Raw genomic sequence first — 15,565 nt, forward strand, 5'->3', positions numbered from 1 at the left:
TTTTGTGATAGGAATATTAAGATTTAAGCAAAATAGAAAATGATGCATATATTTGGATATTAATTTTCTGAAAGATGTGATGTAACCATATAAACGATAGATGGGGGAAATTAACAAGATATAAGGCTGGAAAAAAATGAACAGATATACACAAGGAGCCCCCAGAAGCAGCCCCTTGACTGGCAGGTGGCAAACCCCATCTCCCTGTCTTGTCCCAATTCCCATTTCCCCAGGAGCAAAATAGAAATGAACAGTGAGCCAGAAGGGCTTGTGTTCCCACCCTCAGAAACCCCAAGGCCACGAACTCTAATGGGAGAGGGACGATGGCAGATTCTCCCCCTTCCCCGGCTTTTTTTTTTTTTTTTTTTTTTTTTTGGAGAGTGTGATCTGTGCCAAGCACTTTGCAGACATTTTGTCTGACCCTCAACAAATGCCACAGCAAATGGTACCATCCTGGCTTTACCAAGACACAGAAGACCCAGAGACAGAGGTGTGAGCTGATGGTTACATTTTCAGGAATTCAGTGAATCTGCTAAACATGCCATTATTAAAAATTAAATTGTGTAAACATACAATTAAAGTATATTTAAAAACAAAGGAGATGCTCAAAACACACCCCTTCTGAATAGTCTCATGATGTTTTACTATTATCTGTGCTCTTGGGGAGCTTCTGGCTGGTGGAAATATTGCATAACGGGATGCTCCTGCATGATGTCTTCACAAATCCACATTCGGGGACATCAAATCTACAGGAAATCAGCCCCGGGGGGGGGCGGTGGGGTGGGGAGCATGCATGCCATGGAAAGTGGCAAATGCCACATATTGGCATTTTTTTTCTAGGGCTCCAGGTTAAACATTTATCAGCACACACCAGCCTTAGTGGTCAAGTCAGGACTTGAAATATATGAGAAGAGAACCTATGCTCGTAACGCCCCCACTGAGGTTTCCATGCTGTTACTTAAGCATGGCCCCAGAGCCACCAGGTTCGAGTCTCCCAGCTACATGAGGAGATAAGATGCAAGTTTCATGTAAGCACCGAGGAGGCATTCTATTGAGAATGAAAAGCACGTGAACGGAATTCTATTCTATTGATGCCACAGGCTTTGAACAACGGTCCGAGCCCTGCCTCCGGCCCTGCCAGTGGGGGGAGGGATGGTGGTGGCTTCATCGGGCACGTAGCTGAGAGCCACTCAATGCTGATGAGAATCATGGCTCTCTTAACTGAGCACTTACTATATGCCACGGTGTAGGATCTGGTGTATTCTCCCACAACAGGTGTTTGGGCATTCAGAGCTGCTTAGGAAAACACATCCACGTTATTTTTCTATGTCCTCCAGGCAAGGCCCAAACATTCCACGAAGCATTTGCCTTGAGAGCAGAAGGGCCCAATTGCTCTTGCTCACTAGATGCAGTATCTGCCCTCAGTCCCTAAATGTGCTGTTTTTTTAAGACCCAAGAGCAGCGACAGCAAGAGGTCACTGGTGGTAGTTTAGAACCACATCCCCAGCTGTGTGAGCCGACGACTTCCCACGGTCCTGGGAACTGTGCACGGTCAAAGGGTTTGCAGTTAGACCTGCCACATCACTCCTCTGCCCCAGATCTCGCTGTGGCAACCCAAAGCTCTCTAGTGGATGTCCAACTGAATCTCAAGGTCAAGGTCTGACATGGTTGGATTCATGTCCGTGTCTCTAGCTGAAACTCTCGTGGTTCCTTCTGTTGTCCTTTGTGGCCCCAGCAGACCAAACACCTCAGGTCCTCAAGTGTCAAGCCCACCATGCCTCTGCCCTGCACACCCATGTTGTGCTTCTTCCCTGGGGCTGTCGGGTCACTTCCCCAGCTCCCTCCTTCTCCTCCTTCCAGCCTTGACTCTGGGGTCCCCTATTCACTTCCTCTTGGTTTATCTCCACTGACCAACCCGCCCCCATGGCCTTCGGGTTCTCATAGAGCATCGTCTCTGCTCAGCCCTGCCTCACCCCTCATCACGCCAGATCACACGAATCCCCTTCTCGGTCTTCCCCTTAAGAATGTGCGCAACTGGAAGGTAGGAACTGCGTGCCACCATCTTGATCGACCAATATTTGCCGAGTGCCAAATGGAGTCCAGCTTCACCGATTACGAGCTCTGCGCTCTTAGCCTTATCTGTAAAATGGGTCAATAAGGATACAGGTGTTGTGGTTTGGCTTAAAAGAGACAATGCATGTAAAGTACTTAGCATGATTAACATGATCATTCAATAAATGTAGTTGTGTATTTGTGTGTGTGTGTGTGTTGGTTTTATGGGCTTGTCAGCTGAAAGGGGCATTCTCTCAAGGATGGATGGGAAAAACATGGGCGGTGTGGAGGAGCCAGCAGGTAGCCCACCCCTCTGCCTCAATGATCCCGGAGCTGGAGTCTCCCCACCCCTTGGTCCTGGCCCACTAAGCTCATGAGGCCAAAGAGAGGCTGATCAATCACCAGGACTTTAAAGGCAGTCGGCTTCCATACCCCGTGTCCTCCGATGTTTCTCTTAGCTACATGCTAACACCCGTTTGTTTAGAACTCACAGCAAATACATCTCGGAGAGGACTTTGATCCCTGGCAGCTGTGTACGTGTGAGTGAGGCAGAGTCCCAGGGGCAGAGAGAGCCTGGAAAGAGGGCGGGCTGGGCTTGCCTCTCTCATGCCCTCTGAGCTTGGCACCCCAGCCAAGCCCCAGCCACCCAGCACACTGCCCTTGGAGTCAGAAACAAGGGCAAAAGTTCAAACTCCAAAGTCAGAACATCCTGGGTTCAAAAGAAACTCTGCGCTTTCCGACTGTGTGACCTTGGGCAAGTCACTCGACCTCTCTGGCTATCACTTTCCTCATCTGTTCAATGGGTGTAGTAATAGCTCTTGAAGCCAAGAGTTTGTGTCGAATAAATAAGGTCATGCTGTGAAAAGCACTTGGGGTAAGTAGGAACTTAAATGTTTGAGCAGATATTGTGGTTGTGTTTGAGAAAAAGGCAGCACAACAGTGTAATTAAAAGCACGGGGTGGGCTACCAGATGGGGCCACTACTGTCCAGCTGTGTGTTTTGAGCAAGTCACTTCCCCCTTTAGCGCCTCAGTCTCCTCGTCTATAAAATGGACGTCAAACAGTACCTGCCTTGTAGAGAGGTTACTATGGAAACTAAGGCCGTACCTTCAGGTGCTTAGAACCGTTCTCAGTACACTGCACACACTCCATAAACATCACCTTCATCACCACCATGATCCGTGGCACCAGCATCGTGTGATGCTGCGTGGCCACCCACATTGCCCCCATCTCTGAGCAGACTCCTATCCGGAAAGGGTAACAGTAACAATGAAGAAGAGCTCAGAGTTGGGGAGGGCCTGAGTTCTGACAGATGGTGGGTGGGTGGAAGCTGTTGGTGGGGACGACTTCTGGGAAGACCTTCAAAGGCACCTGATTCTTTGGCAAGGACTTTTGCTCTTCCCTCTTTCCCCCTCCTCCCTGTCTGGAATGGAGACACATTAGCCAAAGCTGCGTAACAACTCCTTTCTAACTGTTCCTCCGTTTTCAACGGACGTGGTCTCCACCTCACGGTCCATAATGGCTTCCCAGCACCTGCCTTTGGGGTGTCTCCGTTCCAACCAGATGCGAGGGGATAAGGGGAGTCAGGGACCACAAACAGGCTGCCTACGATCCAAAAGTGACCCAGGGACTTGACTGATTGATTGGTTGATTGATTGATTTGGTTCACAGGATTTTTTTTCTTACTTTATTAGTCCCAACGTTGAAAGGCGAGGACAAGTCATGTGAAAAATTTAAATTACTGGCTTTTCTTGAAAAATCAGATCTTTCAGTATTGGGGCTGCACGTCCACATGCCCACACCTGCAGGAGCCGGGCAGGAGATGCCCCCACTGCGTGACCCATTTATGCCCGTGAAACAAACCACCTCAGCCCTCACACAGATCAGCGTGCAAATAAGTGTGTGTGTGGGGGGGGGGTGGACCACTTTTATATGCTAGAAATATGTAGAATTACAGCTTTTAATATCACACACACTTTAGAAAATCAACATGCATTTATGCTTAAATATGTGATATTTGCAAAGACTATACAATTTTATGACTCCAAAAAGGTTCGAAAAAGAAAAAAAAAATGATGTCTCTCCCCAGTGCAGTTCCCTTCCCAGAGAAAGAATTGTGGCTTCAACTCCTAGACACAGATTCCAGGACAATTATTTGAATGAAAGTCCTTTGTTTGGTAGTTGATCCCCAGAAGCCCTGGTCGGGGAGGGGGGCAGGAAGACAAAAGCGAGAAAGAGAACAAACAGGCAGATGGGAATGAGCTGATCGCTGCTGGAAATGACTTTGTCACTTGGCATGGTAGGTATAGTGCCTGGGGCCCGCGGCAACACTGGGGGCTCACGGAAAGGTTTTAGTGTTAATTTTTTTAAATCAGGAGAAAAAAAAAATGATCAGAGTAATGAGTATAAAGTAGTGAAGCCAGCCTGCATTATATTTATCTTTATGCCAACATAGTCATAAAATAGGTATATTATATTATAATTGTATGACTATCCTGTGACACATAATGTAACATACTTAACTATATGCTATATGCTATGTATACGTATATGTTATACACTCTGTTATACATACAATATGTATATATATAAGTATAACTACACATATATATATGCAGTTATATCTATAATTACCGTAAGGACTTGGCAATTTATACTTATGTATAACATAGAGTTATACGTATATACATAAAATATATGCATCCTTTATGCACAGGACATATGTATATATGTATACCCACGTAAATATATATATATATATATATATTTTTTTTTTTTTTTTTTAATGGGGAAAAACTCCTCAAAGACAAGTGTGTCCCAGTCCTGCAGGAGTCATGGGTCCTGACATGGCCCTGCTACCGATGTCTGTCCCCAACGCAGTTAAAACAATCTAGCTGGAACAGTCTGGGAGACTGTAGAACACACCTGAGTTGTCCCTTTTCACCGAGGGATGAAGAATCTGGGCTATTTATCCATCTAGTTCATCGTGATCCCAAGAGCCTGCCTGGTGCAAGGGTGTTGGTAGGAAGCCCTTGGGGGGGAGATGCGGGGCCTCAGGAGTGGGCAGGACGTGAGTGCCCAGGGAATGGCGGTGGGCACTGAAAGCCTATCTTATAAACATCACGGCTGCTAGTTCCTTAGATGCTTTTCCAGAAGTAGTCTATGCATATACGGGCATGTGTGTGTGTATTTGATACATCTTTACACAAGTGGTAACAGAATAATGTACACATGCATGAAGCCATCACCAAGATACTTGTTACAGTAAAAATAGAAACGTGCAGAATGGGTTTGAAACCAAAATGGAATCATACTCTTCATAATATTTTGAAGACTGCTCTTTCTCTCCAGCTAATAGATGTTGAAGATCTTCTCATGGCATTATTTTTATGAGTTCAGTGAATTCAATTGTGTCGATAAACCATAGTTTAAAAAAAATCTTTTTAAAAGTTTTAAACAATCCTTGACTGTTGGACATTTCTATAGCTTTGACTTTTCACTATTATAAACAACACATACTCAAAACATTCATACATGTGTTAAAATTACTGCCTTAAAATAAGCTCCAAGAAATGCAACTGCTGTAAAAAACAAACAAACAAACAAACAAAACAAAAAACTACACACAGAAAAGTCTCCTGATGTGGTTTCCAAATAATCTTTCCGGAAAATTGTACAATTTTGCACAACCTTTTCCAGAATGTTACAAAATGTTCATTTCCCAACACCTTCACTAACACTGATTATTATATTCTTTTTTTATTTTTGCCAAGTGGGAAACTATAAGCAGTAAAGATATCTTCGGGAAAGTGTTGTTTTTTTTTTAAACTGTTTTTTAAATATTTGATTTATTTATTTGACAGAGAGAGAGACAGCGAGAGAGGGAACACAAGCAGGGGGAGTGGGAGAGGGAGAAGCAGGCTTCCCACTGAGTAGGGAGCCCGATGCAGGGCTTGATCCCAGGACCCTGGGACCACGACCTGAGCCGAAGGCAGACGCTTAACGACTGAGCCACCCAGGCGCCCCAGGAAATTGTTCCTAAAGCACCACAGTGTGAGGTACGGATGTTGTCTTTGTAGAAGACAGGAAAATCCACCAAAATATGAGGCTGTCCTGGAAAATGGGAGATCCTGGCCAATTACATGCCCACAGTGGGCACAGAGAGGGTGTGCTGGTTACGATCTATTGTCGCCGCACCCCTGCCCACCTGAGGCTGACCTGTGCAGACCCCATCACACAGGATTCCTGCATCGATCCTTCACCTGCCAGTCGGGGGCAGCCCGTGGGAGGCACCGTCAGGCAATGGGAGGCAGGAGACTATGCAGTTAGATGCCCCCCACGCCCAGCGTGACAGTGGCCTGTGTCTCCTGTGCCCTCAGTGCCCCTCTAAGTAGCCCCCCTAACTTCTACCCCCTTAGACTTTCCTTTGGCTGCTGTAACAAATGGCCACAAATTTGATGATGGAGGCCAGAAGTCAGAAATCAGAATCGCTGGGTGGAAATTGGGGTGTCCGTAGGGCCACGTTGCCTCCAGAGGCTCTGGGGGCAGATCCGTGCCTTCTGTCTTCCAGGCTGGGGTGGCGGCCCGGCAGCCCTTGGCTTGTGGCTGCTCACTCCAGTCTTCACAGCAGATGTCTTAAAAATCTCTGCTCCATTTCACATCACCTTCTCCTCCCTTGGTGTCAGATCTCCCTCCCTCTTGTAAGGGCATAGGGTCCACCTGGAAAATCCTGGGTAATCTCATCTCAAAATCTTTAATCGCACCTACAAAGACACTTACCTTTTTTGCACATAAAGTAACTTCAGGTTGCAGGGATGATGGTGTGCCTGTCTAGTGTGTGTGGGGGGAGCACTTCCCAGCCTGCCAGGGGCTCCCACTGTCATGGGTCCTGGTGTCCTTGGCACCTCCTTACCCTGCCCAGGACTCTGGAGATAGCCCCTCCCTCGAAGTGTCTCCGAGACCACAGTGACCTTTTTTCCCTGCTTGCTAACATGATCAGCACAGTGTCCTTGCCTTCCTTCCCAGACAGAACTCTCTCTCTCTTGCTGTCTGCGTTTAGACACCTCTGGCTGTCTTTAATCTCCTCTGGGTTCAAATCCATTTATTTATTGAGAAATATTTAAGGACAGACTACAACCAGGCACTAAATTTAGCAGGGTTCCGGGGCAAGGAGGCAGGCTCTGTCTTCCTAATGGAGCAAAATCAGGAATAAGCCCTACCCATTGTGACCAGGCCAGGTGAGGCCCGTATCTCTGGTGGTCCTGAAGGCATGTGGACAGTGTCCTCGTCCTGGAAACTTCCAGCTCCAGATTTCCCCCTTGTCCTATTCTGCACGGCTTTATACGTGATCCTCTTGCGCCCTCTGCTGGTCAGTCTGTGGAATTGCAGGAGCCCCCCCAACTTAGCACAAAAACCCCCTCCCTGAGTGGGGATGCCTTTCCCCGCAGTAAGGAAAAGGACAAAGGGCGTGGAGGGTTGGGAGACACCACCAGCATTTAGCAAGAGCTCTAGGAGACAAAAACTGAACACCAGCAAAGAGGAAGCATCAAGCTTGACTCTGGGAGCAGCTTCTACACCATATTTGTCATAATGGATAGAAGGTAGGCTCTGATTTCTTGCCTCCTACATCCTGACTGAGTGAGCTTGACGGAGTCACTTCCCCTCTCTATGCTTTAGTTCCCTCATCTGTAAAATGGGGTTAGTAAAAATACCCACATCACTGGGTTATTGTGAGGTTTCAATGAGCCAGCTCCTCGATAAAGCTCTTGCACACTGAAATGTGATTTTGTTAATCACCATACACACTGAAATGTGATTTTGTTGCATTACAGGCAACATGCTTCTCTTGTCTCCAACCCTCACCACCTCCCTGGAAGTGGCCATTCCCCACCCCAGTTTATAATTGAAAGATGCTTTTTCTGGAACTCCACGTCATCGTCTCTGGATGGATTACTTCTTGCTGTTATTTTCCAGAAGTCTCCCCAGCACTGGAAGAGAAGAGGACAGCTGGGTAGACGGGGGCACTGTTTACTCCCAAGAAAGAGGCAGGAGGGGCAGGTGGGCACAGCATTTGGTTGGGTGGGGGCCTCCCTGCTCATCTACAAGTACAGAAATCAGATGGACTCTGCAGAAGGGAGTATAAACGAGCAATGCTTCCAGAGGGCAAGTGACATCTTGTATCAAAACCTTGAAAATGTCCCTGCACGCGCTCGCATAAAATATTTATCAGGGGCAAGAGTTGGCGAACTGCGGCCCCCAGGCCAAACATTGCCCACAGCCTGCTTCTGGAGTGCCTGCAGGCTCAGAATGCTTTTCATATTTTCCAAGGGTTGACACCTAAGCAGAGGGAACAGAATGACACCTGCCTTAGAATCATGTGTCCTGCTGAGAAAAAAAAAAAAAAGTGATGCTTTATTGGAATACAGGCACACGCGTTCATTTTCATCTTGTGCGTGGCTGCTCACAGTGGTGGAGCTGAGTGGTTGTGACAGAGACTTGAAAGCCTCGCAAAGCCCAACATATTTACCATTTGGCTTTTTACAGAAAAAGTGTGCCAACTGTGGATTTGGGAGATCCTTACCAAGAAAACCAAAATAACCGAAAAAACCAATAGGCACACATTCTCATGAAGATTTTTTTTTTTTTTTTAATTTTTTTTTTTTTAAAGATTTTTTATTTATTTATCTGAGAGAGAGAATGGGAGACAGAGAGCATGAGAGGGGGAGGATCAGAGGGAGAAGCAGACTCCCCGCTGAGCAGGGAGTCCGATGCGGGACTCGATCCCGGGACTCCAGGATCATGACCTGAGCCGAAGGCAGTTGCTTAACCAACTGAGCCACCCAGGCGCCCTCTCATGAAGATTTTTGAAGGCAGAGGGGGATGCTATGGGCAGGGGGTGGGGGGAACCACAGCAGTTCAAGTTCACTCAGTTGCCATGGGCACCTGTTTTAGGCTGTTAATACCGCTCTCCTGCATGCGCCTGGTGTTGAGACGTCCTTGTGCAAGCCCCACCCGGGGTTCTCAGGAAGCCAACTCACAGATAGAGTTTAGCACACAGCAGGTTCATTAGGGAGTGCTCTTGGGGTGGGGGAACCTGGGATAAGACAGGGAAGGAGCAGAAGGGTGAGTCCGGCTGAACTGCCAAAAGAGGCCTCAGCCAACCTTGCAGAGAATTTTGAAGATGGGCTGAAACTTCAGGGTTGCCCCTAATTAGAGCAAAGTAGACTGAGCCTTTATAACCCCCCACATCGAGCAGTCAGTGGATTGAGGCCACGCAGTCAGGTTGAGGCAGGACCTGGGGCAAGGCCGCTCTCTGCAACTGGGAAGAGGCTCTGGAAACAGTCCTTCATGCCAGGGGGTTTCCCACCATCCACCATCTTGAGCAAAGGCAGACCCAGCCCCTGCCCAGTGAGGCTTACCTTGTAGGGGGTGAAACTGTTAAACCTGGAGGCAAGCCAACACTTATGTAATTATAAGCAGCTGGGAAAGGTGGAGGGTCTGCTCAGAGTCAAAATTAGTGGGCACCTAATATAGATGGAGGCGTTCTCTTGGGCTGAGATGTGTAAGCTGAGGCCCGAGGGATGAGCTGAACTGGTCAGATGAAGAGTTGAAGGAAGAGCTCAGGATGTGCAAAGGCCCTGGGGTGATGGGTTAGTGTCCTTAGGCTGCTGCAATAAATTACCACAATCGGTGGTGGTGGGTGGTGGGGGGTGGGGGTGGCGCTGCTTAGAACAACAGAAATTTTTCCTCTCACAGTTCTGGAGACTAGAAATCCTAAATGAAGGTGTTGGCAGGGCCATGCTCCCTCTGAAGGCTATAGGGGAGGATCCTTCCTCATGTCTTCCAACTTCTGGTGGTTGCTGGTAATTCTCAGCTGGTGGCCACATTCCCCCCCACCCCCCGCCACCCCAACCTCTGCCTCCCGACATCAAAGAGTTCTCCCTGTGTGTGTCTGTCTTCACGTGGCCTTCTTGTAAGGACACCAGTCACTAGGGTTAGGGCCCACCCTAAATCCAGGATGGCCTCATCTCCAGATCCTTGACCTAAGTACATCTGTAAGGACTTAATTTCCAAATAAGATCACACTCACAGGTTCCAAGGACTTGTGTATACTTTTGGGAGAGACACGATTCAACCCACAACAGGTGAGAACAAGGCCTGCACATTTAAGAAGCAGAAAGTGGCCAGTGTGGCTGCAGCCAAGTGGGTGGGAGCAGTGGTCAGTGGTTGGACCTCGTGGGGCCTTGAGGCCGGTCAGGAAACGAACTCCCTGTTCACACCAGCCTTTTGATCCTCTGTATATGAGACAGAGGCATCTGGCCTCAGCACAGCTAAAAAATAAGAAAAGAAAGGACAAGGATTCTGGTCTTACCCCCACATCATCCTGTCTCGGGCCCCCAGGCCAGGTTACACGGGCACTGGAATTTGGAGGCACCAGACCCCAGGATAAGACCCCAAAGGGCTTGTCTTCTTAGAATGGGTTCCGTTTGTTTGTCCCCAGCCACAGTCTGTTTGATGAATGATTTGTGATTTCCATTGTCTTGCCAGGTGAATCTTTATGGTTCACTGCCAAGAGCAGGAAGGGCCCCCACATCTCCAATGCTGGACCCCCAGCAGGGCCAAGAGGCGGGGGCAGGGGCAAGGCTCCGTTGCCACCTGTCACAGGTGAGCTACCTGATGTCCACGCAGGTGTGGTCTCCTGTCTCAAGTTACGCTGGCCACACGTGTCCCTCAGGGTTCCTCTGCAGGCGCCTGGGAGTAGGAGGGATACTCTCCTGGGGGGGTTCCTGGGGTGATGGACAGTGAACTGGAAGTGTTGGGCAGAAACACACGGGGTAATAGTCTCCAGCACCTTCCTCGCTGCTCCTACTGCCTGACCCAGGAAAGGCCACAGGTAAGGGAGAAGCAAGAGAGCCCAGCTCGAACCTGGCCTTGGTCTCTACTAAGTGATCTTGAGCAAGTGTTTCCTTTTTTGGGGGCCTCAGTTTCCCTGAGTGTCAGTGGTTAGGAAGGCGGTTGCCCGGGACTTGTGTACCGCTATACAAACTAAAATTGACTGCCTCTAAGCCTTTCTAAATACTGGCAAATTTTCTAAAAACCCATGGATGATTTCTTAATCTACTTAAGGAGAACCTTTACAGAGGAGAAACCTGGCAGACAGCCTTACCCCTGCTGATAAGTGTTCCCATCACCTGCCTGAATCCAGCTGTGGGGAAATGTCGGTCTAACCTACCCTGAGGGACAGTCTGTAAGGTGACTGGCCTGCAGCATTCAAAACCATCAGGGGCACAAAAGATGAAGAGAGGCTGATGAAACCTTGCAGATTAAGAGTCTGAAGTGACAAGACAAGGGATTGCAACACATAATCTTGGGCTGAATTATGGACCAGGAAAACAATGGTGATTGCGATACTTGTTGAAATTTGAATATGCATCATTAGATAAAAAAGTATTGTATTAATATTGGGGCGCCTGGGGGGGTGCTCAGTGGTTGAGCCTCCGACTCTTGATTTCAGCTCAGGTCATGATCCCAGGGTCCTGGGATGGAGTCCCCTGTCTGGCTCCTTGCTCAGCGGGGAGCCTGCTTCTCCCTCTCCCTCTTCCTGCTTGTGCTCTCTCTCTCTGTCAAATAAATAAATAAAATCTTAAAAAAAAGTATTGTATCAATATTAAACATCCTGAATTTAATGATTGCACTGTGGTTATGTATCGAATGTACGTGAAGTGTTTCAGGGTGAAGAGCCACGATGATTACAAATGGTTTTGTAATAACAAGAATACAGAGAGAGAGGTGAATGTCAAATGAGGTGAATGTTAATACCCAGTGAGCCTGCTGAGGCTACGTGGGTGTTGATTGCTCTTATTTCAATAAACCATATTTTAAATTATAGTGGAAAGATACATTCAGGTGCTCCGGAGAGCTGCGTAATATACACATTATATACACTTTATATACACATCCCATATTTTCACCACACCCTGGGTACTACCATTCCCCGACTTTATAGGAAAGGAAACAAGCTCAGGGATCAGCAGTTTGCTGGGGAGCACTTAACCAGTATGTGGCCAGCCAGGATTGGAGCCCAGGGCCACCCTCTGGCTGAGGCGTGGGGTTTCGCCACGCTGTTCCTTGCTTGCAGACTTTGCACTTGCTATTCCAGGCTGTTCTCTCTGCAGGAAAGTCCTCTCTCCCTCCCGCCCTCTCTCGCACCCTTTGGGTCACCTCCAGGAGCTCTTCTTAGATTCCCCAGCCTCAATCAGATCCCCTGGGCACTGTACCACACTTCTCAGAGTGCTCACTGCACTTGTAATTAGTTGTCCAATGTCAGCTTCCCCCTGAGCACGGGGACAGTGCCTGTTAATATTATTAACTGCTGTAGCCCCAATGATGAGCACAAGAGTCACTCAAGTATTTGCTAGACTGCATTAAATTAAAAGGTGTCAGGATCCCTGGAAAAGCTGCCACTGGAGGAAACAGGAATGATCAGAACGGAAAAAGGACATCAGGGGAAAAACTGAGGAAATCCAAAGACAGCACGGACTTTAGTTAATAACAATGTATCAATATAGGTTCGGTTGTGACAAATGGACCCCAGCCATGCTAACCGCGGGGGAAACTGGGCGTGGGGTATACGGAGACTCTCTAATATGTCACAACTTTTCTATAAACCTGAGATGATTTTAAATAAAGAGTGTATTAAATATTTTTAAAAGATATTTTGAAAATTAAAAGGATTTGGGAGGTCAGTATTTGTAGATGTGAAATAATCGCTCAGGTCTATTCTAAGGGGCAAAAAGCACGGTGCAGAAAAGCAAAGGCTCTTTATGCATGCTCGCTTCCACATGCAAGTCAGCAAAGTATGTTCTGGGCCAAATTTGGTTTGTTTGTTTGTTTTTCATATTTTTGGGGGGCCAAATTTGGCCAGCCACCCGTTTCTGTGTGACCTCAGAGCTAAGAATGGTTTTCACATTTTCAAATGGCTGAAAAAAATATGAAAAGATGAATACCATTTTGGGACTCATGAACATGATATGAAATTCAAATTGCTGTGTCCGCCAATAAAGTTTTATTGGAACACGGCCACACACATTCATGTATGTCTTATCTGTGGCTGCTTTCCTGGCGCAACAACCATAAGCTTGGCCATCCCTGGAGAGCGAGATGAGAAATCCCTAACAGTGGTTTCCTGTAGGATGGAGAACAGATTGGATGGGGAGGCGGGAGGGGTGGTTGCTGGATATGTGTTTGATCTATGCTTAAAAATCTAATTTATTCACCAAAAGAAATTTTGAGAAGGAAGGTGGGCTTCTCAGGGTTCATGGGATGGGGGTTGAGACATTTTAAGTAGAAAGGATGATGCCCCAAGGCATTTTAGGTATCCGTTATTTTCCTGTGTAGAAGCGTTTTTCAAAGCTTGGTCTGATCATGGTGGGTCAGAGTGCCTTTTCCTCCTGGAAAGGGAACTCCCCCAGGATCTACACTCGACTTCGCACGGTCCCCAGTACTCTCACGAGGGCAGCCCTGGGTGGAGCGGGCTCCGACCTGCTTGATTGTTTGTTAATCCTTGGGTGTAATCAGAGAGGCCAGTCTGGTGGTGTCCAGGTGCCCCCAGATTATATTTGCTGGGAGAGAAAAGGAGGCAGGAGACAAACTGCCCAGGCAGGGGAGCAGGAAGACTAATAATAATGTTACAACGTGGCTGTTTATTAAATGCATGGGGATACATAGCCCAGGAGCGGTCCCTCCGTCCCTGACATGTGGCAACCATATTTTCCTGGCCCAGCGCTGGGACGTGCAGACTGGCAGAGAGCATTCCATTTCTTTTAATACCTTTGAAAGACCTTCTGATTTGTGAATTTCTTTAGGGAAGGCTACGTTTAGTTGCACATTTTAATAAAGGCAGTTCATGAAAATAATAAAATAAAAGTACATGAAACCAGGACCGGCCGGGCAACCTGCACTTGCCCCCTCATAAAAGGCTAATATCCCGGAGCTGCCTTATAAAGCCTGCTCCATCCCGTCCTGACCAGGGTCTCTGTGTGCAGAAAACAACCCCCTAATTGTCATTTAATTAAACAGCACTTTCATGAATATCAATAAATATCTGTTGAATAAACGAATGACATCGAAACACGGTGACCCCTTAAATCATCTACTCTAGGTGTGAGGGTACATTTTTACATGTGTATGTGTGCTTTCCTCCAATGGACTTTCTGCAAGAGGTGGAGAGGGTGAAATTCGATCTTCCAGGTAACCTACTATAAAGCAAGTAAATCCTCATGGGGGGGGGTTGAATAGTGTCCCCCAAAGAGATATACCCCATGCCCTAACCACTGGAACCTACGAATGTGACCTCAGTTGGAAAGGTTTTTGCAGATAGAAAGTTAAGGATCTTGAGATGATTTGAGATGGACTCTAAATCCAGTAAGAGAAAGGAGAGGGAAGTCGATTAGATTCACACATAGGGAAGAAGGCATATTAACAGGAGGCAGAGACTGGAGGGATGCCTTCACAAGTCAAGGGAAACCTGGGGCCATCAGGAGCTGGACGAGACAAGGAAGGATCTTCCCCTAGAGACTACCAGGAGAGTGCAACCCTGATGACACATTGATTTGGGGCTTCTTGCCTCCAGTACTGTGAAAGAATACATTTCTGTTGTTTAAAGTCACTGAATTTCTGGTAATTTGTCACAGCAGCTGTAGGAAACCTAAAACTGCATAATACTACTTAATAGGTAACCATTCTGTGCCTTTGAGCAAGTTGCCTTGCTCTGGTTCCAGTCGACTCGCGGGCAAAACAGAGACGTCTCCCCATCTCTGAAAGGGAAGCAAGCATCCCTAATCCTTCCTCCCCTCTTAGGGCTGTTTTAGAACTCAATAATAAAATAAAGTAGAGAAGGAGGCTAAAACGGCTTCCAAGCGTTTGCAGGACTCAAACACCCCGCCCGGCACATGCAAACCCTCTCCAACATTAGGAACCAGCGCCCCCTGCCGGCTGCGCCGCTGCATTGGTTTCTCCGGGCAGGGCCAAGCAGCCTGCGCTTGCGCAGAAGGCAAGCGCTCAGGCCCGCCCCTTGAGGGGTGTGATTTCCTTGGGTCGCTTTGGTTCGGCCACGCCTGCTTCCGGAGAGGGCGGGCTGACGTCTGGAACACGTGATCTTGTTCCGGCTCGCCAAAGATGGCGGCCCCCAGAGCGGGAGTGTGAAAGTTGGTGAAAGACGTTGTCCACCCGCGCTGGAATTGAAACTGTGGGCACTGTGCGCCATGTCGCGACTGATCGTGAAAAACCTCCCGAATGGGGTGAGTGCAGGGCCTGGACTTGGGAATCTGAAATTGGGACCAGCCAGGAGCTGGGGGCTAGGAAGGAGACGGCTGGAGAGAATTGAGGGGCTTTGGCCCTGGGGCAGGACTCAGGGCGCATTCGAAACCCTAAAGGGTCAGGATCCTCGGCAGATCCCCATTTGACAGTTGGGAGAGGGAGCTAGTGATCGATCAAGGGCTCACAGCCGGCCCGAG

The 15,565-nt window shown here is 47.9% G+C and overlaps 1 protein-coding gene across 3 annotated transcripts in view; it reads left to right on the forward strand.

The window, feature by feature from the left end:
• Nucleotides 1–15,187: 15,187 nt before the first annotated feature.
• RBM19 (RNA binding motif protein 19) overlaps nt 15,188–15,565 on the forward strand; it is a 135,092-nt gene continuing 134,714 nt past the window's right edge. For all 3 annotated transcript variants that reach the window (XM_036123735.2, XM_036123736.2, XM_036123739.2), the window contains exon 1: nt 15,188–15,349. In XM_036123735.2, the coding sequence (XP_035979628.2) occupies nt 15,314–15,349 (36 nt within the window). In that variant the 5' untranslated portion in view covers nt 15,188–15,313. The remainder of the gene's footprint in view (nt 15,350–15,565) is intronic.

This window comes from Halichoerus grypus, chromosome 13, assembly GCF_964656455.1.
Source record: "Halichoerus grypus chromosome 13, mHalGry1.hap1.1, whole genome shotgun sequence".
In the NCBI taxonomy this organism is placed as follows: domain Eukaryota; kingdom Metazoa; phylum Chordata; class Mammalia; order Carnivora; family Phocidae; genus Halichoerus; species Halichoerus grypus.